This window comes from Zerene cesonia, chromosome Z (genome assembly GCF_012273895.1).
Source record: "Zerene cesonia ecotype Mississippi chromosome Z, Zerene_cesonia_1.1, whole genome shotgun sequence".
Taxonomy (NCBI): domain Eukaryota; kingdom Metazoa; phylum Arthropoda; class Insecta; order Lepidoptera; family Pieridae; genus Zerene; species Zerene cesonia.
In genome coordinates, this window is record NC_052122.1 from 12,028,245 (window position 1) to 12,044,483 (window position 16,239).

The window sequence follows — 16,239 nt, forward strand, 5'->3', positions numbered from 1 at the left end:
ACTTCACAGAAATTCAGCTTGTTGGGACTTTATGTAACTTCACCCTCATTTTTTGGTCTAAATTGACCGGACTATGCATGACGTATATGATTATTAATGACAAAATATTTTCCTGTTAAAAATAAACATGAGATTGGTCACACGGCGAAAACTGCTGTAACATCAATCAGATACGAAACGATACAACCAGCTTTATTTTTTTGTATAAAAAGAAAAACTAGTTAGGCGTCCGACTATAGATATATATAAATAAATATCGACGTAATTTTACTAGTTTTGGTAAAAATTTGGCCTTAAACTCTTGGCGTCCAAGGGATTCAAGCTTAAAGAAGCAGGACAAGGACGGCTCTTATACTGAATGTCGTCACTTATATAACGAAATCTTTTGTCTGACTACTGCAGAGAAAGCACATACGGCTGAAAAAGATATTTCTTCCTAGAATAAGCTTCGTTGCAATTTGTCCAACGATAAACAACGTAACACAAGACAAGCCTTATATGATCAACGTCATTCGAGTGAAGCAAATATATTTGCTTACGAACATTAGATGTTGTTTATGATTAAAAAATACAGAATTTAAGTATGAAGCAAAACGGGTAGAAATGCGATAAATATTATAACGTTCTTTATGCATCGTAAAAACGTATCGAGGAAGAAAGTCGATAACAAAACATGGTTCTGATTAAAATTCAATCCACGTAGATTGTAATAGCATTTATACTTTTGTTTCGACGTTGCAGTGCAGTACTGTAAATAACATATTATACTGATACTGTAAAAAAGGTTCTTCTGCGAAGCAACAAGTCCAACTCACTGTGTGGTGTTGAAGCCCGTGGATAACTGAACAACTATTAAGGAAATTAACAGAGGGAAATATTGTCACACCGATATAATGCAGGCCACTTCACACTGTGTCACATCGCCACTATGCACAAATTAAAAATTACGTCGCGGCTCAAAATGCCTTATCACTACCGTAAAATATGTGCACGCTTTTGTAAATAAATGTGATATAGTGAGTGTGCGGCTCGACTTACTAGATTGAGATGCTCTGTATTGCGAGCAGCGGCTAGTGTTGGAGTGGCGAGAGCTCGGCTCCGGCTTGCCGGTCGGCGTCGGCTGCATGAACTGCACGGCCTTGTGGCTCAGCTGGCCCCCGTGGCCACCATGGCCGGCGTGCAGCGCGTGGCCCGCATGCGACCCATGCGTCGAGTGGCCGCCGTGCCCGTTGTGGCTCTGAGTGCTGGCTTGTCCGTGGTTGGCGTGCCCGAGGCCCATCGACTTCAAATGGCTGCCGCCGCCACCACCGCCGCCGCCGCCCAGGGACTTCTGCGCGACGTGGTCGGGGTGGGCGGCGTGGCCGGAGTGACCCATGTGGTTGGCGTGCGCAAGGGGCGCGTGAGCGGCGTGCGGCGCGTGGCCCATGTGCGTCACGTGGTTGTGGGCCGGCAGCAGGTGGCCCACGGGCCCGTGCGGCACGCCGAGCGCGGGCTGCAGGCTCGACGACACTTCGATGGTGGCATGCTGTCCGCCGTGGTAGCCGCAGCCGTGCGGCACGCTGCTGTACGAACTATTCCCACCTCTTAGCGCTACCATCTTAATTTCATGATACAGATTTTTCAAAAATTGAATAAGCCAAACGTTGAACCATTCCCAGAACAGTGGAGACACGACCATTGGCGAGGCAATCGCTACTCAATCGAACAACTATTATCTAACTTCTTAAAATTACATTATTGCTCATCTTTGCTTTGTATGGCGTTGACTTATAATAAATTCTAGCGTTGCGACTACGGAATAACACTTAATTATCTAGATTCAGTAACGAAACTCGCGAGCGTTAAACGCATGGTGTCGATATATTTGCAGTCCGCATTCACGATTTAAAAAGTAATATAATGCAGCATACGAGAAAATCGATACGGAAACGGCGCGCTACATCGGTCTCCGTTCGCGCCTTCAAAATATTATCACCCGCGTGTCTGCCGTTATTCTATAGCCTAAACTACGTCACTTTTCAGTGTAAAAATCCGCGAATTGATGTATAAAAACTAAATTTTACGCATAATACTTAGAAAATGTACAAAATTCGCCCGTTCAGTGTTCACCCCACAATCCATTACGTTACATTGTGTGAGCGAGGGTTAGAAGCGCTAGAAAGAGAAAGGTAGCGATGTCGACGCCGTCGGGGGCGTTTCGCGTGTCGTCGGCCGCCCCTCAAAGAGGTCGCACGAGGGGAAATGTGACGGAGAAATCTCTGCATTCGACTACATTGCGCTCTCCGTACATCGATATGCCCATCGTCTAATCTAGGGGCGCAATATACAACGCCAAAAGGTTCGCAACACTGCATCGAATGTCAATCCGTGATGCCATTGAGAACGACATGGATAGTGATTTTATTTCCCTCCTTTCCTGATCGTCCTCAAGACTCCCTATTATGTTGCCCCATGGAAAAATAATTAAAGTATTCCGTGTCGCTTTTGAAATGGCAAGGCCTTCAACAAGTAAGGAAAGAAACAATTTTTTGGCATGTTAATTTATTGTTAAGTAATACATTATTTTCAGGTTATTTCAATTTTGTGATTACAAAGCCAACAAACCAAAATTTATTGCAATCCGTTCAGCCGCTTTTGAGTTGCAAGTGATGAACCTAACACGACATTGTTTGTAAACATATCATTATGAACTTAATACATGCTTCTATAAATCGAATATAATAGATACGAGTTTGTTATTTACAATTTGTTTCATTGTTTTCGCTCGAAAAGCATTGCGGCCAACAGTTAGATTATATAGAATATGTAGATAAAAGAACATTATAACATGAATAAAAAAAACTGGACATTGCTATGACGTCGCAACATCTGAAATTATTTAATTTTCATGGCTACATCGTTTTAGTATTATTGTAACAATGGACTAGGTTAGCTAAAATACTTTGGCCGCCGTGTACCACAATTATAGAAGAATCCCATACAAAATGAATATGTTTATTTCCACGTGCCTCCAATAAATAACAACACATTTAACGGACTTCTTTAACAAGTTACGCTAAGCCTGCACGAAGGTATAATAGCCATTGTATGGAATTCTTTGAATTTTCTCGTCCGCAAATAACTCTCACTACGAACGCATAACAAACTTTATCATATTTAATAAGCGTACCGTCGATAATCATTTATTTACTCAAATAATTATTATGAAATCCGCCGCTGTATTTCTGCCTCGCTCATATCGCTATATGTCTTTAAACTCCACTTATTTGTACACCACATTATTAAATAAGAAAATCTTAAGGATAACATTGCAACCAGAAAATACAAAATGCACTTTAACATAATCTATTAGTATATAACATAGTTATTTATAAATAAGGTTACATTGAATTACACGACACCCCTAGCTACAATGCACCTGAGTGGTCAACATTATTGGTGCCCAAATTAATTACAAAACCGCTCTGTCAATTACTCTGTCGACACATATGACATAACTAATAAATAATACACGTTTGTCATAAAAACAATATCTGAACATGTTTTTTTACATACAATCCACCATATTATGCAAAACTTGAATAAAAAACCAAAGGTATAAATTCTCCATGACGATAGTATAAAATTATTTTTTAAGAAACTACACGAGCAAAATACTGTAGAAAATTGAACATCATTAACTGCGAGCCGTGACGTCATTTAATCAAGTTTTTATTATTTAAACCGTACGGGTATACTTAATACGTACTGCAATTATAGGCTTATGAAAATGGAAGAAGGGACAAAGATTTGTTATTAACCCATCATTTTACATTACAATTAAAAACCAAATCAAATCCTCTATACACATTTTAACTCTCGTATTTTCTAGCGTGCGACAAATTATGCTAACGTTTCAACGTGCTCTGCATAATTCGGGTGATTTATTAGCGATTCAAATGAATACACAGATCAGTTTCAATTGTCATTTCGTAATTATAGTTTCCAGTGTAATGGAAACGAGAACGTTTCAACTATTACAGTACTTAATTAACTACGTACGTCCATCGAATATTACTTCACTCAAAGAGCACGTCCGAACTATGAATTAGACCATTTATGTCTAATTCATAGCTTAACATAACACGATTAAAAGCATTCATAGCAATCGTTCAGTATATTCGATACTTAATTTATAATTGAGGTACATTAAATACGTTATAATATATTAAGAAAATTAACTTTGTTAAATGTTGAAACGACCTCATATATAGTTATCAACATGAGAATGACCCGAGTACAATGATGTGAAATTTTAAATTTTATTTTAAGTACTAGCTTTGCGGCCGCGGCTTCGCCTGCGTAGTCAAACGGAAAGATAGTCTTGGGTTTTCACCTGCAAAGCTCCTGTTCCCATTGATACTATTTAGGAAATAGGAACTATGCGGGTACGGAATCAATGTATTTCCGAGATAAAAACTAACCATCCTATGTCCTTTCGCGAGTCTCAAACTACTGTGTACCAAATTTCACCCACTACGGTTTAGTGGTTTAGGAGTGATGAAACAGGTATACAGCATTTGAGTCACTTTCGCATTTATTTAGCAGGTATAATTCAACAAACTTATTAACCTATTAAATTGTTCGGAAAATTACAGAAGTAAGTTTTTTAATCACTGAATTTACACCATCCATGAAATCGTCTTCATTGTAAAACAATATCACTACAACTTAGATAAATAATTTCTAAACCATATAAAACTAAAGAAAATTTTCATTTCCTCATTGCATTGAATGCACCCGGCCGGTATTCAGTACCGCGGTTCGTATGACCCATTCTTACGCGCCCAGCATACCAGGTCATCCGTATCGTCCCAGTGTACCTGTGTACCTAGCTTAATGCAATAGCATCCGATAACCTGACTCTTATGAACAAAGAAATTAATATCACTAATAAGTTTGTAATTTATTTCAAGAATTCCGCAAATTCGCCATATATCAACTATTTAACGCCGCGATGTTGACGACGCTCAACTTTAAATACATCAACAACTTTAATAACAAATTGTTTACAAACATAATTTTCAAATTGAACGCTAGGTAGCTACGCTTTATACATGAATACATGAAATGGATAAAAACAATTGCTTTCGCACTAATAACAAGTTCGAAACGTCTATTATCGTACACTTATCGGTGTTATTTTGTAGAGCTTATACATACATATACTATGCTCGTTAAGTACGTCTTCGAAGAAATATTCTCGCTTTTGTTAATTTCTTGTGTTGTCTCATAGTCACTTTATACAAGTCTTTAATAAATACAATATCATTTTAGATATGAGTAATAAAACGTTAAAAATAATTAATTATATTGAGCACTTTACTTTTGAACTTGTATATAGATCATATAAATATTGCATTAACAACATAGCCACTGTCTAAAAACATGTTAATGCATTATATACATACAATTCTATTGTTATCTTGAAGACAAACATATTTATTCATCAATAGAACTCTGATACTAATGTGTCATTAATTAATAAAATTGATTAGAGTGCAGCAGAATATTAATTTATGCAAGTTTTTTTTTTTGAGACATTTTACAATGTTCGCTTCATTTATTTTGTTGAACTTATTTTGTTGTCATGAAATGAATGTGAAATGAATAATTGAAATTTATAGGCACATATTTTTTTTAAACTATAGCCATTTTTTTTTTTTGATAAACAAACATAAGAATTCAGTCAATGAGAATTACTTATTACATATTAATTTCTGGCTTAAGATTTTGTTAAAACAAGTGATGAATGTTCTAAACGTTCTAAAATCTATAAAAACGTAACTACAAGAATAACTAACTTTTTCCAATTCTTTAGACTGTTATTACAACTTGATCCATCATTTACATTACTCAAACTTGTTGTTGTGTTAGTGTGCATTACTGAGTGGAATTTCTTTAAAGCTATTTTTTTTAGAAGAAGTTAATATTGAAAAGAATTTATTTGTCGTTTTTTTCAAATGCTTAAATTTTGATTGGTTGAAAATTTCATATTCTAGCATGGCACCAATAACAGGAATTTTACACAATTATGCAGACAACAACTACAATACGATTTACGAAGCTTCTTGCATTTCATAAAAATCCTGCAATTGTACATTCCTTGATCAAAACTTAACCATTTTCAAGGAAAACACATTATTAAAAATTTCATAGAATTAACGACAAATTGAGAATCTTTTAGTGATGTTCCTCAATTTGTTACAGCTTGATAAATAATCTTACATATTTTTTACAATTTCAGCCAAAACAAAGCATGCCAACCAAATAGCAGATTAAAATTTTTCTTTTGTAAGGTAAAGTATACAAATTTAGGTTACACATATAATTTGCTTATACTAAAACTACCTACGTACAAGCATTATAAACAGATAATTTTGCATTCAGCGTCATATAAAATGAACAGAACCCTAATATTAACTCTACATGTTCTGAATCTAAACAGAAAACTAAAACATATGCAGACATTGACTAAAATATAATATTGCCGTACATAAATTGCCAACACATTTAATCTGACATCAGTATAAATAAACTTTGGACAAATAATTTTGCTTAAAAGACATTAAAATTTATAACAACAATCAAATTCAATGCTTCGGAGACATATAAAAATACAAACAACTGATAACAATAAAATGCATTCATTATGCAACTTCTTGTTAGTTAAGCAACGATAAGCAAAACATTTAGTACAGATAATAAATAACAAAACCAGACATATATCAATGTAAAATGATTTTTATGTATTTTTGTTCTATGAGAAGTTTTATATTTGTTACGTCCTTAATTACACAGACATATATATGACTTCAATAATCTGAACATAATCAAGGTACGATTCTACTGAATCCCCTTTGCCTTGGGAGAGGCATGCTCTACAGCTACAATACATGAAAAAGTACAAAAACAACTCACCTGACAGTATTGGCTCAAATGTGCTAGTTTCTTTTGATCACTTCAGCGTTCAGATGAAGGGCCCAAAATGTGTGGATGAATATTCTAATGTATTGATAAGGATCTTATCAAGTTTCATATTGGCACAAAAATTATTTTATCATTGAATTACATATAGACAATAACTACACCTATTTGTAACAGAAATAGCTGTGCTCTTTCATTACTTAACTAACAAGAAGATTGATCAAAGATATAGGAGTTTGTCACAGAATAATATAAATCCCAGTTATTTATTTTACTATGAATTTGGTTTTCAAAGTAACTTTAAAGTACAATAACATACATTTATATTGTTGATTTAAAATAATGGATAAAATATTTATTATAGTTTAGTACACAAATGTGGTAAACAACATTATTAACAAAACATTATTGACAAAACAGATATTAAATTAAGTATTTTAAAGTGTAAACATAATAGAAGAAGATTTACTAAATACATATAATTAAGAAGATACATTCAAGTATGATAAATGTAGAGTTAATATTAAAGAAATGATTTATATAAATGTTAATATAAAGAATATAGTAAAAAGTACGTAATTTTTTTTTTATTCAAAGATTAAATTAATAATTTTATAAGTTATTCACTTTCTCCATATGCAGAGATAATCATAATTAATACATTTACTTTTCTTTAAAATAAATATAACTTATATATAAATATGGAACATACTTTTTGCTTAAGTGAAAATAACAATATTCGCTTGCATATAGAAAAGTCGCCATGCTGATTAAAAAATGTTTATCATTCTTCATATTTACTCATTACAGTTGGAGAAAACATGTTTATTTACTGTGCAATCATTAATTATTTTTAATTGCTATCTCTTCATTTTTTTTTTTGCTGAATTTTATGGACATATTATTATCAGTTATGCTGTTTTGGCTGAAAAATATACAATATATATTAAAACATAATTTAACATAAAGAAGCAAGAGAAATATCAATAAATATGAGTGTTTTGATAGTGCTCTCACTTTAATACAAATAAATATGATAACAACTTAAAAGTAAAATTGTATATATGAATACCACTATCCTGGGATACGTATCAACTTACGTGAGTATAGGGGAGCACAGTTATCACTTAAAGGGAAATAACCTTACACGAACGTGAAAAAGAGCAAAGCCACACAATCACTATTTTCGCAAATGCGGCACTAACAGATGTCGAAGTGGCTACATTACGTAAATATATAAAAGTTTAGGTTTAAGAAAAAGGATACGGGCCGGGCCCGCGCTGAGGGGCCGTCAGCGGCACCTGGTTGCCGTTTCCACTCATATTCTCGGCAGCATAGGTCTCACAATACGTACACCACTCGAGGTGGCACGCTATTCAGCCCTAACTGATTCTAGGACACATCCGGCAATACGCAGACCTTAACTTGATGTCAGAGTGACAGCTTGCTCGTTTCAATTAAGACCCTTCGTCAGCAAAGTTTCCAGCAAAAACATTGTACTCCACATGCAGCAACACGATATATATTCGGTGTTTAAATATATAGCATCACTACTGAACGACCCAGTCACTAAACAAACGAGAGTACAAAATGGCGGATGTTAACCAATAAACAAACGGACTTGTCGCGGTTATACTAGCGTTACTATTTTTTCACTTAACTGTATAATTATTGCTGTGGTTTGTTACTATAAAATAAGAATAAAAAATGTAAAAATATGTATCTCCAACAATAAATATCAGAATATATTTTTTAAAATCTTTGAACCTGTCATTCGATCGTTCACGTATCACGTCACGCATGCAATGCTTTGCATGTCAACTTTTATTTCGTGTCTATGGTCATGTAAGATGTTATAATTTGTGGTTTTTGCAGATGATTAAAAAGATAGACTGAATAGAACAGCTGTTTAAGCAGTAATTTTGTTCTATGATTTTCATGTGAATTTTCAATGCGAGTTTGGATTATTGTGAAAAACCTCTTTAAAAATTACTACATTGACTAAACAATAAAAGAGAGAGACTTATTATTATTTTTTAATTCCCTAAATTGGTTAATTTTTTGGTCTCTTATACATACAGATTAAGTTCACAATATTAGAAACATTTATTTCTTCTTTCAGTTCAATTTCATTATTGTTCTAATGTACATTTGCATGCATGCATACTGCATATCCCTCGGGGAGCATATGCAGTTTCTATGATATCCTACTAATATCATAAACACGAAAGTTTGTTAGGGATGGATGTTTGTTACTCTTGCTAAACTACTTAATGGAATTTATTGAATATTAAAAATAATGCAGCCTATACATCAGAATAAGACATGAGCTATATAAAACTTGTTATTACCCATGACTTCGTCCGCGGGTCCAACCGTGCAGCACAACAAAGCTTTCAAAGACCAATACAATACACATTTAGAATATATCATTTCAATCCCATAGCATACTATACATAAGTACATTGATTACCCTAATCCTAAAATATAAGGCTCATAATTTCATTTATATGATCAGTTAAGGTACTGAATCTTAATGTATCGGTTTAGAGATACTGGCGCGATTATCTGATCATACATGATTTTGTATGAAGGCATAAAGAAGAATGATGAGAAGAAAATAAAATCGATTTGCTTTGGTACTAGGGCAAACATCGATATTGACCTGAATCGGAAATTTGGTCGTCACTAGATTTTTTAACAGCTGTCATTTGACATCTTGTATTTGTTACAACAAACTTCAATAATTCTCCACTCAACAAACTTCAATAATTAACCACGAAGCAATTAAGGCATAAGTAAACGTAAAATTGTTAAAACCGTTAGATTAAAATCTATCTCGCAAGATTGCAAATTTAGGATAAATTGTGATCCGTAACATACTGTTTTTTTTCGGTAGATTATCTATCAATTTGAAACCATTCAATTAAGAAATGGGCATTCGATATGATGGACTAGGTTATGTTCGGTTTATTTAAAAAATACTAGTTCGAAAAATTTTTATCCTGCACCTGACAGACGCATCGGACAAGCAGATTCGAAGAATAATGGTGCTAGTCAACATTGTTCGACAGTTTGCAATCTAGTGAATAAGGTTATAATCTAACGGTTTTTACAATGTTACGGCGATATTTTGGTACTTTTTGCTTTAAACATCGAGCATATAACTTAATAGCTTCGAAAGTTAAAACCAGGCGGACTCTGGGTAGACTGGTGTAAGGAATGCAAATACAATGAGTACCAAGTGAGGTGAAAAGATTGTACGTAAAACATGGTTGACTCCTTATGGTTTTTAGTGGTATATTCCTATTATACGCTTTCAAACTAGCCGCTTATCTCGACGACTTAAAATCGAAAAGGACACTAATTGTGTAAGGTCAATCTAAAACAAATAATTTAATAAAATACAATGTTAAAAAGTATTTAATCATAGTTAATTAATTACCAAATGAACATTTAGCACTAAATTCTATCGGTCAAGGTCCGAATAAGTCTTTCCTTTTTAAAAATCCTTATATTTACAACCTCATTACTGTAAATTTTAGTATACCTATAATAAATAATTTTATTAACCTGAAGGGCAACAACAGCATAACGTATAGTACTATTCTATAAATAAATAAATGTTTACAATAAAGCCAACGCATAATCCAATTTTCATATTATTTTCATATCTATCCTGGTGAGTTTTATTATGAGATAATATTATTTATTGGAACCCACGTCTTCGCCCGCGTATACCTATTACCTACGTAACGTAACCTTCACAAAAGTTAGAACATATTGCATTCAATACTGCAGGCATGAATGATACTCAATACAATATTCTCAACGTTTGATATAGAGCCTGGAGCTTCTCATTATAACGATATCCTCCTGTTTCAACTTTCAACTGCGCCACATATCGTAAAGATGTGCATGTATCTACATGTAAATAAAACTTATTTTAATAAATCCTACAGACCGATCGTACAGAAATTTTACCAAGTATATATGAATAAGTACGAGTATATATTGATAAATTTTATCAATGAACATACACTAAGAAGATTGAATCTTGCATTTTGAACATTTCCTAATATATATATTTAAAGAAATAACCTTACAGGCTAACATACATACAAGATATTATATCAACTTCTTAACAATCACAGAATAAGTTGTGATGTGGTTATTGTCGAAAGAGGTTAATTAATACTTACTATACGTGAATCACAAATTATGGTGCCAACTTATCGTATAACGTATAATATAATTGTGATGAAGCAACTTATATTTCATATCTAACGATTAATTCATTACATTATTCATCCAGACGATCACGAGGAGCCTGACAACGAGCAAAGTAGTTAGTTTCATTTCTAAACTACATTTCCGACCGCGGCTTCGCCTACGCAGAAAGGAAAGATAGAACGTTTCGAAGTTTTACCACGGGTTACCCGTTTGTTTCCCCGCATTTCCAGGATAAAAACTAATCTATGGCATTTCCGGTCCCAAACTATCTCTGTACCAAAATCTAATCCATTTGGATCAGATTTTGCTGCGATTTAGGAATGCAGAAAAGACAGATAGACAGAGTTACTTTCACAATTATAATATTACTTATTAGGAAATGCTATGATATTTCCACAGTCGCAATTTTTCTATCTTTTGGTGTACTATTATCCAGAATCGAAATTGAGCGATACTCGATTACGTCTACACCTACAATCTACAGGATATTTATAATTTACTAGATTCACGTTTTCTTCGTGCTCCTTAAAAGCGAGATTGCTAGCGAAGCTACCGTATATCTAAATAGCAAATACCAATAAAACCAATCCAGTTCCTTATACGTGAAAGAGCATCAAACATTTGCAAGTAAACAGTAATCGGATTTAGGTATAATATTAGTACGACAAGACGCGAAAGCAGATTACCTATATAATATAATATGCTCTAAGGTAAGCTCTGTGGCCCACATCCGGTCTATCTGTCCCATATATATATCTAGCATTAGAGTACAATACATAGATTAGGGAAGATAACCTCAATTTATTTACTCTTTGTAAATGTATTATTAAACAGGCACTGTTTAATTGAGTATGTGTCAACGTCCTCAATAATTAAGCGAAATAATCTTTCTGCTTTATTCCTTGAAGTAAACATAAGTACAACGATATTATCAGAACTATGATATATGCGTACTATATATATGCGTTATTTAAAGTTAAATTTTTGTCAAATATAAAATAAGTTTATAAATCCTAATCTCTCACAACTTCAATACGTTGGTAACCAAATGCATTTCATGCAAATTAATATTTTAGCCATAAAAAATAACTATCACGCTACAAAAATTCTTAGTGTGGGACCAGAGCACGTTTCGGCACGGATTCGACCAATTCGCGCCGAGGAACCGCCATGCCCCCTACAGATGCCCGGCGTGAAATAGAAGCATACTGTATTACGTTCGGTGAGCGGGGGAGCTGGGGGCACCTATCCTTTTTCTCACCCTTGCCAGTCCATTCCTTCTTTCCGGTTGTGAATCCTTTCGTTATCCCTTAATCTTACTTTTATTACCTTATAATTATTACCTGTTCGAATATGCATGGGCGGTGATTATCGCTTACTATCAGACAAACAACCCGCGCAGAGGCTCGCTGACATAAAAAAAAGAAAATATATTGAGAAATTTTTGATACGGTTCTGAAGTTTTTATGTGAAAACATTTCCAACATAAATACAAAAACACAAATGTTTGCTCCTTATATCATAGTTTCGAGTTATTTAATTATTTCAAAATTGACTGTTATATGCGTTAATCTTCGAAGTACACGATTTATGAATCCGTTCTAACATTTTGCATGCATGTACATTGTACATAGACGCGATATCTAAATCTGTAACGACTGATTACATTGACCTGTGATGCATACGCGGCTCCCTACAGAGGGGTGTTCTCCCGAAGCTGGTTCTATTTCAAAACTAATTTTTCTCCAATGACGGAACCGAAGCGGGGGCGGATTACCGGTTGCCTATAAATAAATCCTCAATTCCATGTAACTTTTATTTTTCTTTCTAATTCCCTTTAACTAGTTGCAGTTAAAATTTTCAACATTCAATAATTCTACGATGCGTCGCAGCGTAGGCTTTTTAACGTACAAGTAATAAGATCATTAGGCGGTCGGTAAAAATATCTACTTTATGTTTTTAGTTTTTATAGCATTGAAATGGTTTATAATCTATATATAATATAATACTTTATATCTACTTTATTAATCGTCCGCCCTTCTTAGCTCTCGTTGAAATAAAATAAAAACATTCTATTTTTATCCAGTTAAAGATAAATCTATGTGTATCTAGGGTTTTGCAGAAATTATTAGACTAACATATCATAAGTAATAAGTAATATATGTTTTATATTCATATATATGTTATAAGTAATAAGTAATATATGTTTTATATTCCATTTTCTATGAATTTTAACATACATTTTAATATGCATTGTCCATTTTCTGTGGAGTTGATTTCCGACGAGAATTTATTATAAACGCGAAAGTTTATAGGTATGGATGAATGTATGTTGTAAGCATGGATGTTTGTTACTCTTTCACGCAAAAACTACTGAACCGATCGCAATGAAATTTGGTATGTAGATAGCTGGACAACTGGAATAACATATAGGCACTTTTAATCCAGCTAGTTCGAAATAAAATTTGAAGTTTCACGGCTAAGCTGACAATCGGAAAGCTGCGACACGATGCGAGCATAAAGCTACACTAGCTGTGACCCGCGGTTGAAACCACGTAAGTCCGTATCCCGTAGGAATATCGGTATAAAAAGTGTCTATGTGTTATTTCAGTTGTCCAGCTATCTACGAAGCAAAATAGTATTATTATTCACCAATAGATGTCAGGAAAAAAAAAACACGAATATGACATTTTCTAAAATTTCATGAAAATCGTTGGAACCGATTCCGAGATTCCAATTATATATATATATATATATCTTGTATATATATATATATATATATACAAGAATTGCTCGTTTAAAGGTATAAGATAATAATTTGACATACTGAATGTGATGATCAAGACAAATCACTTTTTTTAACGAGAAACCAAACCGTCTTCAAATTTTTTGAAATAGACCAAAGTTAAATTGGGTCACACGAGAGGCACCAACTCAAAAAATCATCAAAATCGGTTCACCCAGTCAGAAGTTCTGAGGGAAAAAAACATACAGTTAGGATAAACTCCTTTTTATGAAGTCATTTGAAAATTCTTATTTGTTAACATTTGACTTGATCGCTAGAAACACGATTCTATGGAATTAATTATTCCCGCTCGTGAAGCGAACGATACAATTGTTAATTAATATCTAGATTTGCGGACTACCGAAGCCTACTGCAGCCACGCACAGCAGCACTAACGACGCCTCTAACAATCACTAATTAATCCCCGTTTCAAATTCACATTATTCATTTTATAACCTTGCCAACCATTGCTTAACCTTGATTATTTACTCTTCTAGCGGCAACAGAAATACATCATCATCAGCCCATATATGTTCCCACTGCTGGGACACAGGCCTCCTATGAGGGATTAGGCCATAATCTACCACGCTGGCCAAGTGCGGGTTGGCAGATGTCACATGTCGTCGAACTTTTGATTCTGGACATGCCGGTTTCCTCACGATGTTTTCCTTCACCGTTTTAAGCAGTGTTGATGTTATCCACGTGTGCAGATAAATTGAAAAATCAATTTATTTCCTGCACGCTCGCCCCGGTCTCGAACCGCGACTTATCGATTTTGAAGTCCGAGGTTCTCACCACTGAGCCACCACTACTGAAATACATAATCTCTTAAAATTTCAACTATCTGACTATCACGGTTCTTGCTACACAGCCAGACAGAAGGGCGGACAGACAGACGAATAGCGACCTCTCAATAAAGTGCGTTGTCAAAAAAACCGAACTTATTAAAGAAAAACTACAGAAACTAAGAATACTAAAAGGATTATGTCAGAACTTGAGACATTAAGAATCTAAACTTCTTGAATAGTCGACTTCTACCTATAATTTAACGGCAACACACATGCTACAGCGGGAGCTACGAAAATAGGCGGCGAACCGCTACGCGTTGTTCTACGTCTCAGATACGTTTTATAATCTGACCTGGGGCTATATATTACACAGCACTACAATTTTGTTTTATTTTTGTGGTGTCCTGGATATTTCTGAAAACATTTATGTTTTTGAGTGCCTAAATCACGAACATATTCATGAAAGTACTGAATGTGCTGATTTTTTTTACGATTTTTTCGTATCTTGTATTTTGAACAATTAATCACTGTTGGTCTTTAAAAAGAGATTGTCCTCTGAAAATTATAAAGAAAAAAATACTTTTAAAGGCGTTTTATGGAAATGTGACATGTTTTTCTTTTTATTTATTTCGATATATCATATTTTCTTCGAAAGAACCTGATATTATAAATATATATGTTATTTGGTTTCTTGTTTTCCAATTTTTCTAATTTAAAAAGAATATATATATTGAAAAGAAAACGAGAGAAAATCTTACAAAACCATTAATAATTTTATGAATTGTCAGTATAAATACACCAAAAAATCAATCTCATATCTTGGGCAACAAAATGACTGTACACCAGTGTTATGTACCACCATTATATAACTATTCTAACGTATGGTCAGACCAAGGGATGTTTTCAACATTTTCTTAATCGATACAATAACTCGCTCGCTGCAGCAACCACTGGCGGAATGTTAATGAAATCAATGTACTTGATGTAATTGTTTTACATCACATGCTTTGAAATTAAATCAAATCAAGTAACTTCAACCGTAAACATTTAAAGCCTTACGCCAACTACAACAAAATATGCAGTAGGACATAAAATAATTAAATCCAATGGACTTTTGTGGTTTTTTCACTCGATGAAAATTTAATTAAATTCAATAAAATAATCGGTAAAACACTTTAAATGAAAATGGAATATAAAGACTGTGTGTAAGTAAAATGGTTGATTTCATATAAGACATTATTTTCGTTTACGCAACATAAATAATAAACAAACAATATATATCATATAGAAAGGAAAAATTTCAAGTACGTTATTTAGTGCTGGATGCGAGTCGCTAGGAAATCTTTAAGTTCGTACTACTTAATTGATCACAACATGTTGTTTTCTTGAAGGCAATTTCCCCTTTTTAAACTGACTGCTCGAAGAACGTTATAATTTAATTGTTAAGGGTACGTTCATTTACGTGAG

The 16,239-nt window shown here is 33.9% G+C and overlaps 1 protein-coding gene across 1 annotated transcript in view; it reads right to left on the reverse strand.

Moving 5' to 3' along the window:
• Window positions 1-2,113, reverse strand: part of LOC119835848 (eukaryotic translation initiation factor 4 gamma 1-like) — a 38,798-nt gene extending 36,685 nt beyond the window's left edge. Inside the window, exon 1 of the mRNA XM_038360885.1 lies at window positions 1,039-2,113. Within this exon, the coding sequence (XP_038216813.1) occupies window positions 1,039-1,678 (640 nt within the window). The 5' untranslated portion in view covers window positions 1,679-2,113. The remainder of the gene's footprint in view (window positions 1-1,038) is intronic.
• Window positions 2,114-16,239: the final 14,126 nt, after the last annotated feature.